The sequence below is a fragment of the Crinia signifera genome, chromosome 6, assembly GCF_055691185.1.
Source record: "Crinia signifera chromosome 6, ASM5569118v1, whole genome shotgun sequence".
Lineage (NCBI taxonomy): Eukaryota > Metazoa > Chordata > Amphibia > Anura > Myobatrachidae > Crinia > Crinia signifera.
The window spans coordinates 145,640,123-145,661,756 of NC_139222.1; the positions used below are offsets into that span (position 1 = coordinate 145,640,123).

The following is a 21,634-nucleotide window of genomic DNA, read 5'->3' on the forward strand; positions in this document are numbered from 1 at the left end:
AATGCAAAGACTGTAGACACAGCAGTTGGCAAAGGAAACGGTCTGACCACCGATGTATAGATAGATAGAGCCGCTCTCATCAGAGCAGCTCCCGGCGTGACTATACTGCTGCGCCATCTCGCACGTTCCTGCTCGCCACCTATAAAGATATGGCGCTCTGGCAGAAAGAAAGGGAGTGGCCCCATCTGTACGACCCATCATGCTTACTTCTCTTCAAAATCGGAAATGTCCACAAGTGACATGAGGTCAGAACTAGCAGAAACCAGTGGGACCCAGGTACACCAATATACTATTCAATGTCTGTCCAGAAGTGGTCTTATCATGCAATACCATCATGGAAGCATGTAGTAGATCGGAGTAGATCTGTGTGCAAGTCTACCTAGAAGAATGTATGTTGGTTTGAAGGCAAAGAGTGGTGACACCAAATATGGATTTGATTTACAATTCCCTTTATTCATTCACCTTGCATTTTGGTAATTGGAAAAAAATAAACTATTAACATTTATATATTTTTTAAAGCATTCTTCATTTACAGCATGTTTTCCATACCTGGCTAAAGCTTTTGCAAAGAACTGTACTTATGCATACTTGTGTATTTATATAAGTCCTTGCTTAAAGTATCATATCCTGTGACATTACCTTACAATTGTTAATGATAGAACCCAATGTACCCGTTGCTAGCACACCTACATTTAGCACCATTTTGTGTGTTCACATGTGTCAGCATAAGAATATACATGGATAGTGGATTTTGTTGCATGCAAATGTAATTAACTAGTAATGTCAACAAATGCCTTATTTGGACATGAATCAGAACAATGTATGTCCAAATAAGGGCCTAATGTAACATGTGTAGAGAGTTAGATTTGGGTGGGGGTGTACTTCAAAATGATCTCTATATTGCAGTGTAAAAACAAAGCAGCCAGTATTTACCCTGCACAGAAACAATAAAACACCCAAATCTAAAAGGTGCCCATACACTGCTGCGACGTCTCGCAGCACTGTTTGGACACCAGATATCCTGGCAAGCCACCAGGACCTTCCAGGCGGCAGGGACGCATGTGATCCGTTGTGATGGATCACATGCGTCCCTGCTTTCCACCTCCCTCGCCATCAGGAGGGAGGTCCCAGGACGGGTTGATGGACGGGCAGCAGGTCCAACCACCCGGTCGGATCCGATGCAAACGGGACCGCACATCAGACCTGATGGCATGTCAGGGAGAGACGATTTGGTCCGATTAAAGAGCTGATTGGTCGCAATTGGCCAAAATCAGACCAAATCGCCTCAGTGTATGGGCACCTTTACTCTCTCTGCACATGTTATCAGCCCCACCTGCAGTGCACATGGTTTTGTCCATTAGAGAGTTATTGTGCCTTTGCGAGTAAACTAGACTAACCCCAAATGTACAAACCAATCAGTTGTTAACTGTCCTTTTACAGCATAGTTGCTGACTTTTTTGGCTGCCTTTGGGCATGGCTTTACTGGGTGTGGGGGGGTCCAATCCGGGAGACATGCCCACGTTCAGCAGCCTTCTGGACATTCATGGAGATGTGCAGTGGTTAGAATTACTGCCTCACAGCGCTGAGGTCATGAATTCAATACCCATGTTTGTATATTCTCCCCGTGTTTGCGTGGGTTTACTCCGGGTACTCGGTTTCCTCCCACAATCCAAAAATATACTGGTAGGTCAATTGGCTTCCAACAAAAATTAACCCTAGAATGTCTGTGTGCGCATGTACATGTGGTAGGGAATATAGATTGTAAGCTCCACTGGGGCAGGGACTGATGTGAACGATCAACTTTACTCTGTAAAACGCTGCGGAATATGTGTGCCCTATATAAGAAACTGTTAATAAATAAATAATTGATCAAAGCTTGGAGAGATAAATTGGAAAGAGGTGAAGTACCAACCAATAAGCTCCTGTCATTTTTCAAACAAAGGAGATCGATCACAGAGCGTATTGAAGTGTGTATGGGGCTTTACTTCATCAAAGCCAGCCAGCTCTCATACTAAACGACTGCCCCATGCTCACTGCCATCTCCACCTGTGTCACCCATATCTGTCCGCGTGCCTCTTCTCTTTAGAATCTCTCATGAGCAGGGCTCTCTCAATTCAAGTGCTCAAGCACTTTTCATTTACTTACTTCTGCTATCATGTACTCCATAACCCCTACAACGCCTGGCTTCTGCATTACTGATGCTTGTTTGATTGTTATGACCGCTGATTTGGCAAAGTTTATAAACCATGTACATGTCCTGCAATGTTTTTTATTGTCAAATCACCGTTTTCTTGTTTTACTCATTTGTTGGTATTACTTTGTTAGGTTCTGCGGAACCCTTGTGGTGCCATATAAATAATGAATAATTATTATGCACACTTAAAGGAAATTCTATACAAAAAAATGCTTGTTGAAAAAAAAATGTGTCATGTGGTTTCCTTCTCAGCAAAGTAGAATGTTTACTTAATACATTATATTTATTTTATCATCATATGGAAGATATGCTCTGAATGTGGGATTTGCACTGCCAAGAACAGATGTCTGCACATCTTTCATTATGTGCTGTGTATTCTTTCTGCTGGAAGACGTCACTGTTCCTCTGTCTCACCTTCTGACCCCCATAAACAAGTCACATTAAACTTCTTCCTATCATAGCTCCACTCTCCCTTTTAGGCTATTACATTGTGTGCCATCTAAATCTCATTAGTGTGGCGTCCTTGAAAAGGCCATTGCAATTTAGAAATAAAAAGCGGCTGATTTAAGATCTTCCTAGCAGGATGAGGGAGAAAGTAATCCTGAGGAACACAGGCCTGCGACAGGTGACCCCCATAATAGAGACAGTACATCACGTACAGGATTGCTAACACAGGGATTAAAAAGGAGTCTTTGTTATCTCTGCTAATAGCTATTCCCATAGACTCGCTATCTTTCTGGCAGTTTCAAGAACCAAATCACACATTTTTCTTATGAAATAATGTCAATATATATAAAGTTTACAATGCTTATACTCCTACATTTAATAAACCTGTATTTCATTTTACTTATCCCAATACAAAGGATTTACATCAGGGAATTGTGTCTGAATTCCTCCCACATTTACAGTTATTTTTATTTATTAACATGTTCTTATAAAGCGCAGCATATTTTCTTGCACTTTACAACTTTTTCTAGTATGCTTGACTGTTGATCAACCGTATATTCATGATATCGGCAAAATGTACTAAGAATCAAATCCAGCCAATGAATGCATAGATACTAAGATTAGTATTGCAAAAGGACAGCTCGCCTGACAAGAGCTTCCCTTTGCGATGTTTGAGTTTCTGGTTTAGGGAGATCCAATTGGATCGCTCTCAGGAAAAAATGCGGAAATAAGCCTATCTTTATGGTAACCCACCACATCCAAGCCACGGAAAGCAGCTTATTCGGGATCTTGGTAAATGTGAGAAATTGGGCCAAAGTCCGAAAACATTTCACCACATTCTCTCTTTAGTACATCCAACCGTATGGGGTTGATCCTATAAGCCACAGTGAATTCAGGGGTGCGAATCATCATTTTAGTGGATTCGCTTTATGGCAGCCCAAATTCGCAGAAAAAAATATCAGCGAATTTGGGGCAAAACAAGCTGGCGAAGGGTGCTATTGCCAGCATTTTAATGCCATTGGAACTGCACCTCGCATCATTCGCAATTTATAGGATTGACCCCTGTGTGTGATAGGTCCTGTTCTAGTAAAAGATACGGTGACACTGCATGTCTCAGTCAGTGGGGTATATTTATTAAAGTGTGGGTTTATAGAAGTACAGATTTTGCTCATAGCAACCTATCAAAATCTAGCGATTATCTTCTAGAAGGTGTTAGATAAGTAGAATTTTATTGGTTGCTATGGGCTACATTTCCACTTCTATATACCCACACTTTAATAAGTATAACTCAAAGAGTGGCCTAGCATGCTGGGAATTGTGGTTCAACAACAGCTACATAGCAGCAGCGTAAGTGTACCTATGACTGCTGTTGAACAACGATCAAAAATGACAAAAGTGTAATTATATTTCTTATAAGTATTTTATTGTTTTATGATTTATATGTGGCATTACCCGCTCTATAAAGCATATAGTATTAATAACAGTGTGAGTGGGTACATGGTTAGAGACCATTAGGTCACCCTCATTAGATTATCCTGTCAACAAGTAAAATTTTAACACCACAAAAATAGCAGCAACAGCATAACAATAAATTGAATTTAATTATATTTTTGGATTACAACAATGCTTCAATTATCAAACCAACACAACCTTCCAAACCTCTCCATTGCACAATGTGCATTATCTGTGTGTGTATATATACATATAAACATACATACATATATACACACATTACATAGGCTTTACACGGACGCCTCCTCTTAGCTCTGTACAATGGGCGTGAGCTGTGTGCGCATATAAATACATTTATGGGGACAGAATCAGCAGGACAAAAGCAAACTCTTAATGCGCTTTTTTTGTTTTGTTTATAACGCCATTGACTTGCATTTTCCATCTATTTTTATTTCTACGGCGATCCAAAAATAGTTCAGCGTCTTAACTATGCTTACACAACACTGGCCAAAGCAAAACCTGCCATTTCTGTGTATTAGATGCCCCAATACTGGTGAAAAGTGTAACATCTACACAGCCAGGCAGATTTTCACATGATAGAACAGCTCTTGGCACGGTCTTTGCGTATCTCTGTCTCGCTCAATAGTTCAGTCCGTCCAGGCAGCTGCGATACGCGCTTCAGTCCCCTCTTGGAGTTGCTGCGTTTGAGATTCTTGTGAATACGGTTAACAGAAGCCAAGGTAGTTACATGAAAGACGTCCCTCACGCTGTTTTCTGACACCTTGGATGAGCACTCAACGTAGGCCACTGCTCCAATCTGCCGGGCCTGCGTGCTGCCCTAGAGTAAGAAAGGGGTAATTTCAGTTCAGTTTTGCAGAAAGATGTGCATATTAATCTTATAATATTCAGACACAGTAGTCAAAATACAAATTCTTTATAATTGCAGTTTACCATATATTTGTCTATTGCTCAGAAAATTTTTTGAATGCTCTCTGTAGAAATAGTGGCATTTGTGGGATTTTTTCGGTTAGTCTCTTGCACCCCTGGAGGACTATGCAGACCTCTCTTATCCTAGTAAAATGGGCAGGATGGGGAGAGAACCAAGGGAACTGACTAATGTCATTTTAGCCCCACCCACCCCACAAATTGCATAATTTTGCTGTGTTATGGGGGGGGCTAATGACATGAGGGCCCACCCACCCCCTGGAGTGGCCAGCAGAGTCTCCTCTCCAGGCTTCTTCCAGACAGGAAAAGCAGTCACATAGAAGTTTAGCATTTGTCTACATTTATTTAATTTATTTCATATTATGATCTGTCAGGATTCTGGGCAATAATGGCCAAGTAGTTTGCCATGGTCATATTCAATAGAATATACTGTTGACCCACGGAAAGGGACAAAATTAATCATGCACAAGTTCACCATGCAGGGAAATCGCTGTGTTTAATGCCTGGAATTATTCACTCAGACATTTCCCTGCATGGTAATCCATAGAGTCCTTGTAAAATGCTGGAATCTCTGGGTGTCCACGCTCCTGCACAGAGTGGCTAGACCTAATGGAATTGGTCAGAGCCAACAATTAACAGACAAAAATAGAATTTGATGGTAGGTACGAGCCACATGGCCATCTAGTCTGCCCTACACACAAGATAACCCCCATGTCTAACTGAATATGCCCCATGGTGCTATATTCTAAAATATATAAGAAAACTGAATTTTAATAAGCCGAAAACAAAAATTGACATTGTATACAGACTGCAGCTGTATGTCTGTAATGTTGTAATATGTGAATGGCAGTGGTTCAGCTGCTCCTCATAGCCTTAAAGGCTTGTTGTGCAGCTTCTGAAGTTGATAAAATGTGTAACAGATTCTTTCTAAGTTCATTTTCTCATCTGCATGTATAAATAACATTTTCGCTTTTTCATTTTTGTTTAGTCTGCAGAGGATAAACTGAAAAAGAGTTAACATTTTAAATCCATGGTCTAGGTATGGGAATATAAGCCTCTTCTAAGCAGTTTTCGAGAGGATGTGGAGTATGACATGGTAGGAATGAAGTGTGGGAAATGTATAAACAGCAGCCAAGTGTTTCCATTTTAGGAACACCAGAAGGTTCTCATCATAAAAAACCACGCCACTGCTTTCCTTGTACAGAGAGTGTTGACATCTCTGTATTTTAGTACCGAGCCAGCATCATATAGAATTATTACAAAGAAAAAAATGTTTATACAGGACATGTATTGTAAGTCTCTACGTGCAGAGTAGATTAGAGTGCTCCTACCCCCCCGACTCCACTGTTCCTGCTCTTCTTCTCCCTCCCTTGGATCTACCTATGCAGACTTCATGACAATAGTAAGTACTATGGACAGTTGCTATAGCATTGACAGTGCAGCCTATGTGATGAGACACTGCTGTAAATAAAAGTACAAATTCTCACTCCTCTCACTTTATATCATGGGTAGGTAGAATACATTTGTTAAAGATGAATGTACTTCCTAGATTCCTTTATCTCTTTCAGACCCTCCCAATCTTTGTTTCCTCCTATGTGTTTACATTTCTAAGATTTCAAACTTCCCATTTTGGGCAAATAAACATTCTGGAATTTGTTTGCAAATATTACAGTGCTCCACACAAAGTTGAACACTGAGTATTCCAGATTTTAGGCAAAACTATATTGCAGCCCAGTTGGACAGATATTGAGGCTGCCAATTTGGGGCTCTCCTCTGTTTCTTCCATTCTCTGGATCTTGAGACCCAAGCAATCCTAAAGGTATAGCTTCCCACCCGATGTGTCTCGCTCTCTGTGTGGGAATATGTAAATAAGAAATATAGCCTAGCTCCCAGCCCATCCCCTATTATCCCTATCTTACATAATTCTGCTTTTCCTCTGGGCATACACAAAAACTTTGTTTCCCCCAGTGGAAGAAACAAGGCATACTGGGGCAGATGTATTAAGCCTGGTGAAGAGATAAACTGGAGATAAAGTGGAAGGAGATACCGCACCAGCCACTCAGATCCCAACTGTCATATTTCAAACACAGCTGATTGGCTGGTGCGTTAACTCTTCCAAGTTATCTCCACTTTATCTCCAGTTTATCTCCAGTTTATCTCTTCTCCAGGCTTAATACATCTGCCCCATTATTTGTTAATGACATTACCAAAGATGAGAGCTTTCCCCAGTTCTCTCAAATCCAAGCCGACAAAGGTATTCCCACTAGGAACTTTTTTCAGTTCCTTCAAGTTAGACATTTTCACTCTACGGTGAAGCATATTATCATCAAACGGCCTTATCTACATTTGAAGCCTTGTTCCGGGATACAATTTAAATCCCGGCGGTCGGGATCCCGGCGTTCAGAATCCTGACCGCCGAAATCCCGACACTTTCTCCCTCCGTGGGTGTCCACGACACCCCTGGAGGGAGAATAAATTAGCAGGCCGAGCGTATCGAGGCACCGGGCCCGCTGCGTGGCGAGCGCAGCGAGCCCGCAAGGGGGGGCAATCCACGTCCCCCCCTTGTCAGGATTTCGGCAGTCGGGATTCCGGCGTCGGGATTTTGAACGCCGGGATCCCGACCGCCGGGATTTCATACTGAATCCCTTGTGCCTTATACTGTCTTCTACTAGAAGACTGAGTGCACTAATTAATACGTTGCTCACCAATATTTCCACACCCCAGCATACATGTGCCAGCCTATTCTCTACAGGAAGAGGAGCCACACAGCACCCACATAATGGTAATACCTGGAGGATGCTGCTTGCTGCTATCAGTGATCATTGCCTTTCTCTGTATTAATCCCAAAAACCAAGGTTGTACCCTTTCAGACAGCTGGGGATCCGGGTTTTTTTAATTAAGTTCTGGGAAAAACCCTGGTAAATTCCAGGGTCAAAGCCCTGGCATTTAAGATCCGGATGGACCCTTTCAGACAGAAAAAAAACCCGGACCTGAACCAGGGTAATTCCCGGGGATTTTTTTCTGTCTGAAAGGGGTATCAGAAATTCAAATCTGTTTGGTCTCCTTGGGTTTCTCTCCAGCAAATCACCTCCACCTTCACTATTTGATATTGAGCCTTGTTGACCGACTCCTAATCTATTATTTTATACTTGTACTCTGCCAAAGATTTACCCTTCTTCTCTCTCGTCCTACCTTCCTTTTCTATCCTCTTGGTCTCTGCCTTTTCTTTTTTGTTTTACTCGCTCTTTCCCTTGTCTCCAGTGGCGGTTTTTACCTATGGGCTGCAGGGCTGCAGCCCCCCAGGTAAAATCTGCCACTGTAGTGAAGCCAGATGCAGTCTGGGAGACTGCACTGGCTTCACCGTGACTGGCAGTGACTTCCTATTGGAAGTCCGACCTACCAGTCACCAAGGCAGTTGCACTGGGAGGTGTTACCTCCCTCCGGGATGCCTTTCTGCTGGCTTCCGCACAAATTCGCTGATTGCGCATGCGCAGTACCTATATCGGCACTGCACACGCGCTGGTCCCGGTGCCTGTAATTTGTATCATGCAGGCGCCGTGACCATGATTCCTTCTCTGGGCTGTTGCCGAAGCAGCCCATAGAAGCTGACAGCATGCGCAGTACAGAAGTTTGTACTACGCATGCGCCAGTCCAGGTGCCTGTCATCAGAGCACAGGTCCCGGGGGGAGGTGCCTGGGGGGGGAGGTGCCTGCATCGTGGTACCCCGGCAGCACCCCTCCCTCCTCAGAAAAGGTACGGGCCTCTACTGCTTGTCTCATATTTTCTCTTCTGGCTCTCCTTTTTTCCTTCATTATTTAGATTTATCTTCTCCTTTTTATTTCTTTATAAAATTGTTAAAATGGATCAGGTTTTAAACTTCATCACAAATTACTCTTCCAATTTATTGTGTGTACTTTTATTCTCTTGTATTATTGAGTTTTTTCTCTGTTGTAATGTGATTTACAAATAAACACATTTTGAAAAAGAAAGTGCAAATTCTCCAAAAGTAAACTTACAAAAATATGCTTCATGAGCATCACAGTATCAAAGAAAAAATATCAGATTTATTACTGATATAAACAGAATACATATGTTTAAAACATAAACAAACATTCGATTTTAAATGTTTCTACAATTAAGAAACGCAATGTCTGGCTAAAATTAATAAATATATTAGAATAACATTGATGATCTCCTTGCCATGGTTCCAATAATGGGTATAATTAAGTGCACTCCTTAAGTGCAAATGAGAGAATCAGCGTATATCTTTTGTGGATACAAGATTATAGGGCGCGATTCAGACTGCGAACTCTCACAGCGGATGCGTCACGCGTCACGCTGGACAGTGATGAAGTCCTCGTACATTTTCTATTCACAAGCCGTTTGCAAGATGATTGACAGGAAGTGGGTGTGGCAACGGGACGTTTACTGGGAACGCCAAGAAAAGTGCTAGGCGTGCCAGAAAAAACACTGGGAACGTCAGGGAAAATGCAGGCATGGCCACCATTTTAGGGGAGGGTGTGTGACGTCAGCAACATGCCTGATATGCCTGTATTCATTGCAGCCTCCAAGTAAGTATCTGGCTACTCCGAGCCTGCAAAGAGTGGTGACCGATGTAAAAAAAACAGATGTTGAGCGTCTTACGAATGGATTTGGTGATTTTCGCTCGGCTGTGCAAAGTCTTTACTAGGCATACATATTAATTTGCAAGGTGGGACTCTAGCAGGGTGGTATCTACCTGATCACTGGCCGCTACACATTTGTGGATAATCTATCAGGTCAAAATTACCCCCATAGTACCTGCAACATCGTTGAGTATTCTCAGAGCTTTAATTTTTGTTTCTCAAAAAGCCAGTATATCCAATGAGTTATATGGGACCTGGTGTGTTCTAGCAAACAATCAGATTGTGCTGACCAGGAGGTCAATGATTCTGGCAGTGGTAATGGTGCCCATACACTTTGCGCAATCTAATGAGATGTGATTTCCCATCGCATCCGAAGTGCTTTTTTCCAGCACCCGATGTCACAAGCCACTTGAGATGATACATCGGATGCTGGAATAGAAATGGTGGGCAGTGGTGTAGCAGAGCTGGTGGCAGGAGGGCTGGCAGGCGGTGGTAGCCAGCGGCAGAATTTAAAAAATAATTATTTTTTTTAAAGACCTCTGACTGGCTGGGAGAGCCCCTCCTTCCACCAGCTCGGTTGACTACAGCCGGCCACCAGCCCTCCTGCCACCAGGATTCTAGCTGTTGCTGCTGCTGTATGAAAGCTTTGGGGTTAAAGTTGCTTAATGCAATAAATAGCAATACATTTATGTAAATGTGTCCCTCTGATTGTGGACGCAGGAAAAGTACTCTGATGCAATGCTAAACATGCATGCACGCACCACTGTCAATGAGAAGTTCAAGGCTATTGCTGGTGCTTTATCTTCTATCCATACAACATATTTATATGCAGCTTCTATCTTTTGCAGTTAAACACTTGAGCATACTAACTAAACAGTTTTATAATTATACTCAGTATTTGATCCACAAATATTAGTATAAAAAAAAAATACTAATTTGTATGCCACTACTAAGCTTGCAATAAAAATCTAACAAAGGGGCATACACACGGAGTGATTTTGTGCTATTTTCTAAGCAATTTGACTAGATTGCTTAGAAAGAAAGCACAGATCTCTCCGTGTGTATGCCCCGAGAGATTAATTGGGATGCAGTCAAAATCCCGACGGTCAAAATATCGACAATAATTGACCGATGGTCAAAATCCCGTCAAGGTCAAAATCCCGGCATTTAAAATCTCAACATGGTCAAAATCCCAACAAGGTCAAAATACCGACATATAGAATGTTGACAGGTGAAAAAGTCAACATGACTTTCAGTCGACACAGGTTTTTTTACTGTTGTTTGACCCGAAATGTGCCGACAGGTGTTATTTCATGCCCTACCATCCACTAGGGCGTGGCGGGAGAATAAAATAGTATTGTGAGTGAAGCGAGGGGCTGCGGTCGACTTCCAATTGTGTCCATGTTGACTGTCGACATTCGGGTCAAAAAACTGTGAAAAAACCCATGTCAACCTCGCGACCTGTCAACCGAAAGTCATGTTGACGTTTTCACCTGTCTACATTCTACATGTCGTATTTTGACCTTGTCGGGATTTTAAATGTCGGTTCAATAGCTGTCGGTATTTTCACCGCCTGGATTTTGACCGTCGGTATTTCATACCGAATCCGATTAATTATCTCCTGCTCTCAGTGCATGCAGATATTTATTGCAACCTCTCATTCTGAACCACTACCCGGCTTTTTTTTTTGCTTAAGCAAAATCGCTTCGCACAAATCTCTGCACATGTATGTGCTTCACATGGGAGATCTGGACACCAGGAAAACGCCTACCATAAATAGCTTAGCACACATCTCTACGTGTGTATGCCTCTTAATTCATCAAACAATATATTAATGATTTAAACAATTTAACAAAATGTTTCTAGAAATACTATGCATACAAACTCTTACCTGTTCATGTGTAACTGGGATAAGTCTCTGTTTGGACAGTTCCCGCAGAGTGTTCATATCTGTTCTCATATCAAGTTTACAGCCCACCAGAATGATCTTGGCACTTGGACAGAACTCCTGAGTCTCACCTTGCCACTGTGAAAACAATGTAATTAGCTCACAAAACCTTTACAGACTGCTGGCTCATGATTCAAGTTATTAAAAAAAAAAAAAATTGGAAACCAACATTAAAACATCAACGCACAAGTTTAAGCAGATTATTTTATTGCTGTCTGACAGTTTAAGAATATCATCAATGAAATAGAGCAGACTTGAGAGTCAGACATTTTCTCACGGTCCTGACTGGCCAGTAGCCATTAACTCAGTGGTTCCCAAACTGTGTGCCGTGGCTCCCTGGGGTGCCTCGGGACACTTACAGGGGTGCCACGGGTTGGTGGTCCAGGACCAATTCAAATTATTTATGATCAATTATTTGTGGACAAAACCAGCGATGGTGGCTGCCAATCATAAAATATGTACAATCAGAAGCAATTCCTGCCCTTTACCACATAACTGAACCTAAGAAACACATATAAACACAATCTACTTCATTTTATATATTTTTTGGGGGGCCTAGGGGTGCCGTGGAAAAATTCTGCTACTATAGGGTGCCGTGATTCTAAAAGATTGGGAACCCCTGCATTAACTGTTTTCTTGCATTACACCAGTGGTTCCCAACCCTGGTCCTCAAGTACCCCCAACAGTACATGTTTTGCAGGTCTCCACACAGAATCACAAGTGCTATAATTAGCTGCAACTGTGGATCTTTTCAAATGTGCCTGAATAATGAGTGCACCTGCCGGGTGACCTGGAAAACGTGCACTGTTGGGGTACTTGAGGACCAGGGTTGGGAACCACTGCATTAGGTCATGAAACCGCTTATCAGAATCAGGGTCCGGTTCAGGTTTGTACGGAGTTGTGCAACTGCAAGGAAGCGGCGGTACTTCTTTACTTTCACGGCGCCAGCATGGCGCCGTGCTACTTCCGGCTTCTACGCTCGCCACAAACTATGTAAAATAAAGGAACTTAATGCCATGCCAACATGGATAGTTCATACCTCCACTATCCATGTTGGCATGGAGTTGATTTTAAATAGCGTGGCGAGCGTAGCGAGCCACCGAGCCCGCAGCGTGGGCGAGCGAAGCGAGCCCCGCAAGGGGACTAAGACGCACGGCGCCGTGAAAGTAAAAAAGTACCGAAGCGGCTGAGCAAAGTCATCTAATTAAAATTCAAATGCATTAGGAGGCATCTGTAGTAGATTGACCCTTGCTAATGCCAACAGGGGGAATCTGAGTACTGAGGATATAGCCTTGGACCACAGACCTAATTTGTGATAGTCACAGGTGCCGGCCTTTAATTATTTCTGAAGATTACTTGGATTGGCCTTTAAATCTAGACATCAGGGTCCAGGAAGTCTGTGTCCAATGGCGTAGAGCCTGGACTCATCACAACTTTAAAACGGAGTGAAACGCCCTGGTTCTGGGTGCCGCCCCTCAAACTTTGCTGAGGCTGAATGGAGGCTGCGAGCGACATCACAAGACCCGTTCTTCACATGCAAAAATGTGAATCAGGCCCTTAGTCTGTAGTTCTGATCATTGTTGGATAAAATGTCTGTGAAGACTTGTCCAACGTAAAAGATCCATTATGCCTCATATGACTACATAGATGGAAAGTTCAGTTGGACTGTCTGCATTGGCTCTTTAATTGTTGCTTACCCTGCCTTTGCCAGATGCCTGTACAAATACGCTCATGTCATGATATAAGTGAGGTGGAATTTGAAGTCTTGGCATGTAATAACAATCAAATGTACTTGAGTTTTTACAATTGTCACCATTCGGAAAGTTGTAGTTGGGAGAAACAGATTCTGCAAATTCCTGCCTCCTAGTAACCCTGTTCTAATCACACTGAGCCTGCAGTCTGCTTATGCAGAATTATACAGAACATAGCACATAATTGATGAACTGCACATGAAGAGTATTGCTAGTCCAGAACAAGGTCACAGATGCAAGACATACAGCAAGGAGCCTCATACAGGCAAATCTCTTCTGCTTAGTATTAGTGTACTTTCCAGTGCTCCCTGCGCAGAAGATTAATAAATTATCTGCACAGCTCCTGAACCCCTCAAGTTCATTTTCTTGTTTAATGGAATATATTCATTCCCCATGCTGAATACTGAGTAGCTACAGTACATTCTTCTAATTTGCTGTAATCTGTTTGCTGCAAACAGACCTAAACATCACATGAAAACGAGGAAACAAATGCAGCAGAGACCTCCCAGTGAGTGCATGTAGTATTATACAGTGACAACAGCCCATGATAATATCCAGTCAGTGTCTGGGCAGACGCCAAATGGTCGACACGGACATAGAAAATAGGCCCCGATTCAGACCTGCTCGCTGGGCTGCGTGTGTTCGGAGCCCAGCGAGGTTAATGCCCTCCCCCAGCGACATCCGACCCCCGTATGCAGTGCTGTAAACAGATGTGTACAGGTACATATCTGTTAGCTAGCGCCCGCACAGAGGAAAACACCTTCGATGGTTACTTACCAAAGGATTTCTCCTCCTCAGTCAGTGTTTCTATGAGCGCTCACTGTTTGTGGGCACGCACATGAAGCCCACAATTGAAAGAGGGCCTGAATTCGCATCTGTGCGTGCAAGTCAGAATCGGCTCCAAAGGCTGATAGAAGCAAAAGTTTGATATGGCAATGGATGGCACATGAAGGTAGACATGATGTTTTTGGTACTTTTTAAATACTCTTTTTGAATATTTTTCAAACTTTACCACCCATGTAGACTCGGATAGGGAATGGCGAGTGAAGAAATCCATTCCAGGGGACACTGTGCATTAATTTGGGGTACATGTGATCAAATCTACAATTTGACACCAAAAAAATTTAAAACCACATGTAGACCTTTTAACCCCTTCACGACATTTGACGTATATATACGTCATGGCCGGGAAGTACTTCCCGACACATGACGTATATATACGTCATGACTTTAAACTGTCACTGCGTCTCGAGACGCAGTGACAGAGGGACGATGTCTGCTGTCCCTGACAGCAGACATGTCCCTGCATGCCCAGGGGGGGCTGCGATGTCGCCCCCCCGTCGGCGATCGCTGTGATTGGCTGTTCAGTGTGAACAGCCATTCACAGCGTTTTCCTGTGTTACCAGCGAATCAGACGCTTGGTAACACAGGTGTCAATCACCGCCGGGCGTCAGGGGGCATGAGGGGGTCATCGGTGACGATGACACCTCACCCCACCCTCACCCCACCTGCCCCCAAGGCTGTGATTGGTCCGTGGGACCCACGGACCAATCACAGCCAAGGCGCGACATTTAAACTAACGGTGACTGCGCTGCAGACGCCATTCCGGTCTGGAGTAGCGTGCAGAGCGGTCACCGTGCCTATCTGCCGTGATACTGACCTGATCCTTGCTAATACTTACCTGATCCTTGCAAATACCTTACCTGATCACTTGATCACTGCTTGTAGCGTGCTGGACGCTTCCTGGATCTGACTTCCTGAGACTTCCTGCTGCTGCTGCAGTGTGATAGAGAGATAGAGAGATAGAGAGAGAGAGATAGAGAGAGATAGAGAGATAGTGACAGAGAGAGCTATATTTTGTGTCTGCTACCCCCCCTTTTTGGGGGTGCAGGGGTTTTTTATATATAAATAACTGTCGCTGCTGCTGCAGTGTCATAGTGATAGATAGTGATAGATAGTGAGAGATAGTGATAGATAGTGATAGATAGTAATAGATAGTGAGAGATAGAGAGATTTGTGTCTGCTACCCCCCCTTTTTTGGGGGTGCAGGTTTTTTTTTTATATATATATAACTGTCAGTGCTGCTGCTGCAGTGTCATAGTGATAGATAGTGATAGATAGTGAGAGATAGAGAGATAGAGAGAGATAGTGACAGAGAGTGATAGAGAGTGTATATTTTGTGTCTGCTACCCCCCCTTTTTGGGGGTGCAGGTTTTTTTTTATACATATAACTGTCAGTGCTGCTGCTGCAGTGTGATAGATAGTGATAGATAGTGATAGATAGTGAGAGATAGAGAGAGATAGTGACAGAGAGTGATAGAGAGTGTATATTTTGTGTCTGCTACCCCCGCCTTTTGTGCTGATCACTATATCTGAGGTGATCAGCAACTTTTTGGGGGTGCAGAGGTTTTTTTTTTTTATATATACCTGTCAGTTGCTGCCAGTTGCACCAAAGGTTGTGCACCTGCTGCCCCTCACTGGTAATCAGTGTCGCATCACTGATCACCTTTTTTTTTTTTTGTGGGTGCTGTGTGGTCTTTTTTTAATTTTTTTTTTACACACACTGTGATTTTGTGGGTGTCCTGTGGCCACTGTGCGCTGATCAGTGACGTACATCACTGATCAGCTTTTTCGGCACAGGGTTGATCTATTTTTTTTTTTTTTTGATCAAATTCCTGTTGCCTTTGAGCGCTGTTCAGTGACAGACGTTACTGACCAACATCTGTGCTCAATTTTTGGTGCAGGACCTTTTTTTTTGTTTTTTTAACCCCTTCAATTTTTTTTTTTTAACCCCTTCAATTTTTTTTTTTTTAACCCCTTCATTTTTTTTTTTTTTGTATAAAGTATTTTTTTTGTTCTGCACTACATACACACAACACACTACATACCCCCCGGGTTGAAATAAAGTTTGTACCCCCCCCCTACACTATACACGTGTTGAAACATTTCACTACCAGTAACACAAAAATAAAAATGTCATCCCAAATGTCATCCCAGTCATCCAGAAGAATGTATTCAGTGGAGGAGGCATATGCCATGCTTGCCTCTGATTCTGACACAGCCAGTGAGGCAAGCGGGGAATTTGAAGGATTCGTCTTAAGCTCCTCTTCCTCCTCTGGTGATGAGGGACCCCCTCAAAGACGCCCCCGTAGAGCAGCTGAGACCCCCCCCCCCAATAATTGATCTCGTATGGACCCCACCACCAGACAATTTTGAGCCCCAGGTTCCTGAGTTTTTGGCCATGCCAGGAATCCAATTTGATTCCACAGGTCTCAGAGAAATTGACTTTTTCAAATTATTTTTCTCTGATGATTTTATAAATTTAATGGTGGACCAAACTAATTTATATGCCCAGCAGTTTATTGCTCAAAACCCCACGTCATCATTTGCTAGGTGGACCCCTGTAGATGCAGTAGAGATGATGACGTTTTGGGGTCTGGTGTTTCATATGGGCATAGTAAAAAAGCCACAAATTAGGCAATATTGGAGTACAGATGTTCTGTACAGCACCCCATTTTACCGTATGGCCATGACTCGGACTCGTTTTGAGGCAATCCATAAATTTATACATTACACCGATAATGCACAGTGCCCACCCAGAGATGATCCCACCTTTGACCGGCTATTCAAAGTCAGGCCGGTCATTGATCATTTCAGTGCCAAATTTGCAGAGCTATACATCCCTGAAAAATTTATTTGTATTGACGAGTCCCTTATACATTTTAAAGGAAGGGTTAAATTCCGCCAGTACCTTCCCAGTAAGAGGGCAAGGTATGGCATAAAAATGTATAAGCTGTGTGAAAGCACCACAGGGTACACCCACAAGTTTAGGGTATATGAAGGGAAGGATTCAAGAATTGAACCGCCAGAATGCCCCCCCTCCCTCGTAGGTGTTAGTGGCAAAATTGTCTGGGATTTAATGCACCCCTTCCTGGATAAGGGTTATCACCTCTATGTGGATAACTTTTACACCAGCATCCCCCTGTTTAAGGCCCTTGGTTCAAGAGGTACAGCAGCTTGCGGTACTGTGCGCAAGAACCAAAGAGGCCTCCCCAAAACGCACATTGCCCAAGTAATGAGAAGGGGTGAAAGCAGGGGAATATGCACCGAAAATATGTTGTTGGTCAAATATAAGGACAAGAGGGATGTCCTTATACTGACAACAATTCATGGAGACAGTACCACCTCCATCCCTGTACGAGGTACCAGTACCCACACCTCAAAACCAAATTGTATCCTAGATTACAATAAGTACATGGGCGGAGTGGATCTTTCAGATCAGGTACTGAAGCCGTACAGTGCCCTGCGGAAAACAAATATCTGGTACAAGAAGCTGGCCGTGTATATCATCCAGATGGCACTGTATAACGCTTACGTGCTATTCCGTTCTACCGGCCAGAGGGGGACATTTATGCACTTTCAAGAGGAAGTCATAAAGGGCCTAATATTTGGGAACCAGCAGGCAGAGGGCCCCAGTACTTCTAGTACTGGCCCCCGTATTGTACCAGGGCAGCATTTTCCCAACGAAATCCCCTCCACTGCAAGAAAGGGCAGGACACAAAAAAGGTGCAAAGTTTGCTATAAAAAGGGAATAAGAAAGGAAACTATTTTCCACTGTGAAACTTGCCCCGACAAACCCGGCCTATGTATAAAGGAGTGTTTCAAAATATACCACACATCGATGGATTATTAGGTTCATCATTTCACCGTGCATCGGGGGTCTTGCTAATGCCACATAGCACCCACCATTCATTCCACCAGAATCTGAGCTGCAAAATCCAAAAATCACTCCTTCCCTTCTGAGTCCTGCCATGCACCCAACTGGTATTTTTTGGTCACATGTGAGGCATTGCCGTACTCTGGAGAAATGGGGGCACAGATTTTGGGGTGCTTTGTCTCCTTCATTCCTTGTGAAAATGAAAAATTTTGAGCCAGAAGTACATTTTTGTGTAAAAAAATGTAATTTTTCATTTTCACAGCCCAGTTGTACCAAAATTGGTGAAACCCCTGGGGGTTTGAAATGTACACTATACCCCTAGATGAATTCCCTGAGGGGTGTAGTTTGCAAAATGGGGTCACTTGTGGGGGGGTTCCACTGTATTGGTAATGCAACATAGCACCCACCATTCATTCCACCAAAATCTGTGCTGCCAAATCCAAAAATCACTCCTTCCCTTCTGAGTCCTGCCATGCGCCCAACTGGTATTTTTTGGTCACATGTGAGGCATTGCCGTACTCGGGAGAAATTGGGGCACAGATTTTGGGGTGCTTTGTCTCCTTCATTCCTTGTGAAAATGAAAAATTTTGAGCCAGAACTGCATTTTTGTGTAAAAAAATGTAATTTTTCATTTTCACAGCCCAGTTGTACCAAAATTGGTGAAACCCCTGGGGGTTTGAAATGTACACTATACCCCTAGATGAATTCCCTGAGGGGTGTAGTTTGCAAAATGGGGTCACTTGTGGGGGGGTTCCACTGTATTGGTAATGCAACATAGCACCCACCATTCATTCCACCAAAATCTGTGCTGCCAAATCCAAAAATCACTCCTTCCCTTCTGAGTCCTGCCATGCGCCCAACTGGTATTTTTTGGTCACATGTGAGGCATTGCCGTACTCGGGAGAAATTGGGGCACAGATTTTGGGGTGCTTTGTCTCCTTCATTCCTTGTGAAAATGAAAAATTTTGAGCCAGAACTGCATTTTTGTGTAAAAAAATGTAATTTTTCATTTTCACTGCCCAGTTGTATCAAAATTGGTGAAACCCCTGGGGGTTTGAAATGTACACTATACCCCTAGATGAATTCCCTGAGGGGTGTACTTTGCAAAATGGGGTGACTTGTGGGGGGGTTCCACTCTATTGGTGCTTTGGGAGTCTTGCTAATGCAACATGGCACCCACCATTCATTCCACCAAAATCTGTGCTGCCAAATCCAAAAATCACTCCTTCCCTTCTGAGTCCTGCCATGCGCCCAACTGGTATTTTTTGGTCACATGTGAGGCATTGCCGTACTCGGGAGAAATTGGGGCACAGATTTTGGGGTGCTTTGTCTCCTTCATTCCTTGTGAAAATGAAAAATTTTGAGCCAGAACTGCATTTTTGTGTAAAAAAATGTAATTTTTCATTTTCACTGCCCAGTTGTATCAAAATTGGTGAAACCCCTGGGGGTTTGAAATGTACACTATACCCCTAGATGAATTCCCTGAGGGGTGTACTTTGCAAAATGGGGTGACTTGTGGGGGGGTTCCACTCTATTGGTGCTTTGGGAGTCTTGCTAATGCAACATGGCACCCACCATTCATTCCACCAAAATCTGTGCTGCCAAATCCAAAAATCACTCCTTCCCTTCTGAGTCCTGCCATGCGCCCAACTGGTATTTTTTGGTCACATGTGAGGCATTGCCGTACTCGGGAGAAATTGGGGCACAGATTTTGGGGTGCTTTGTCTCCTTCATTCCTTGTGAAAATGAAAAATTTTGAGCCAGAACTGCATTTTTGTGTAAAAAAATGTAATTTTTCATTTTCACTGCCCAGTTGTATCAAAATTGGTGAAACCCCTGGGGGTTTGAAATGTACACTATACCCCTAGATGAATTCCCTGAGGGGTGTACTTTGCAAAATGGGGTGACTTGTGGGGGGGTTCCACTCTATTGGTGCTTTGGGAGTCTTGCTAATGCAACATGGCACCCACCATTCATTCCACCAAAATCTGTGCTGCCAAATCCAAAAATCACTCCTTCCCTTCTGAGTCCTGCCATGCGCCCAACTGGTATTTTTTGGTCACATGTGAGGCATTGCCGTACTCGGGAGAAATTGGGGCACAGATTTTGGGGTGCTTTGTCTCCTTCATTCCTTGTGAAAATGAAAAATTTTGAGCCAGAACTGCATTTTTGTGTAAAAAAATGTAATTTTTCATTTTCACTGCCCAGTTGTATCAAAATTGGTGAAACCCCTGGGGGTTTGAAATGTACACTATACCCCTAGATGAATTCCCTGAGGGGTGTACTTTGCAAAATGGGGTGACTTGTGGGGGGGTTCCACTGTATTGGTGCTTTGGGAGTCTTGCTAATGCAACATGGCACCCACCATTCATTCCACCAAAATCTGTGCTGCCAAATCCAAAAATCACTCATTCCCTTCTGAGTCCTGCCATGCGCCCCACTGGTATTTTTTGGTCACATGTGAGGCATTGCCGTACTCGGGAGAAATTGGGGCACAGATTTTGGGGTGCTTTGTCTCCTTCATTCCTTGTGAAAATGAAAAATTTTGAGCCAGAACTGCATTTTTGTGTAAAAAAATGTAATTTTTCATTTTCACTGCCCAGTTGTATCAAAATTGGTGAAACCCCTGGGGGTTTGAAATGTACACTATACCCCTAGATGAATTCCCTGAGGGGTGTATTTTGCAAAATGGGGTCACTTGTGGGGGGGGGGTCCACTGTATTGGTGCTTTGGGAGTCTTGCTAATGCAACATGGCACCCACCATTCATTCCACCAAAATCTGTGCTGCCAAATCCAAAAATCACTCCTTCCCTTCTGAGTCCTGCCATGCGCCCCACTGGTATTTTTTGGTCACATGTGAGGCATTGCCGTACTCGGGAGAAATTGGGGCACAGATTTTGGGGTGCTTTGTCTCCTTCATTCCTTGTGAAAATGAAAAATTTTGAGCCAGAACTGCATGTTTGTGTAAAAAAATGTAATTTTCCATTTTCACATCCCAGTTGTACCAAAATTGGTGAAACCCCTGGGGGTTTGAAATGTACACTATACCCCTAGATGAATTCCCTGAGGGGTGTACTTTGCAAAATGGGGTGACTTGTGGGGGGGTTCCACTGTATTGGTGCAACATAGCACCCACCATTCATTCCACCAAAATCTGTGCTGCAAAATCCAAAAATCACTCCTTCCCTTCTGAGTCCTGCCATGCACCCAACTGGTATTTTTTGGTCACATGTGAGGCATTGCCGTACTCGGGAGAAATTGGGGCACAGATTTTGGGGTGCTTTGTCTCCTTCATTCCTTGTGAAAATGAAAAATTTTGAGCCATAACTGCATGTTTGTGTAAAAAAATGTAATTTTCCATTTTCACATCCCAGTTGTATCAAAATTGGTGAAACCCCTGGGGGTTTGAAATGTACACTATACCCCTAGATGAATTCCCTGAGGGGTGTACTTTGCAAAATGGGGTGACTTGTGGGGGGGTTCCACTGTATTGGTGCTTTGGGAGTCTTGCTAATGCAACATGGCACCCACCATTCATTCCACCAAAATCTGTG

General features: G+C 43.3%; 1 protein-coding gene across 1 annotated transcript in view; it reads right to left on the reverse strand.

Annotated features, from left to right (window-relative positions):
- Positions 1–4,223: 4,223 nt before the first annotated feature.
- The window catches only part of RND2 (Rho family GTPase 2), a 103,518-nt gene continuing 86,107 nt past the window's right edge, over positions 4,224–21,634 (reverse strand). The window contains exons 4-5 of the mRNA XM_083147544.1: positions 11,555–11,689; positions 4,224–4,931 (exon numbers count right to left, since the gene is read on the reverse strand). Of these exons, the coding sequence (XP_083003670.1) occupies positions 4,683–4,931; positions 11,555–11,689 (384 nt within the window). The 3' untranslated portion in view covers positions 4,224–4,682. The remainder of the gene's footprint in view (positions 4,932–11,554; positions 11,690–21,634) is intronic.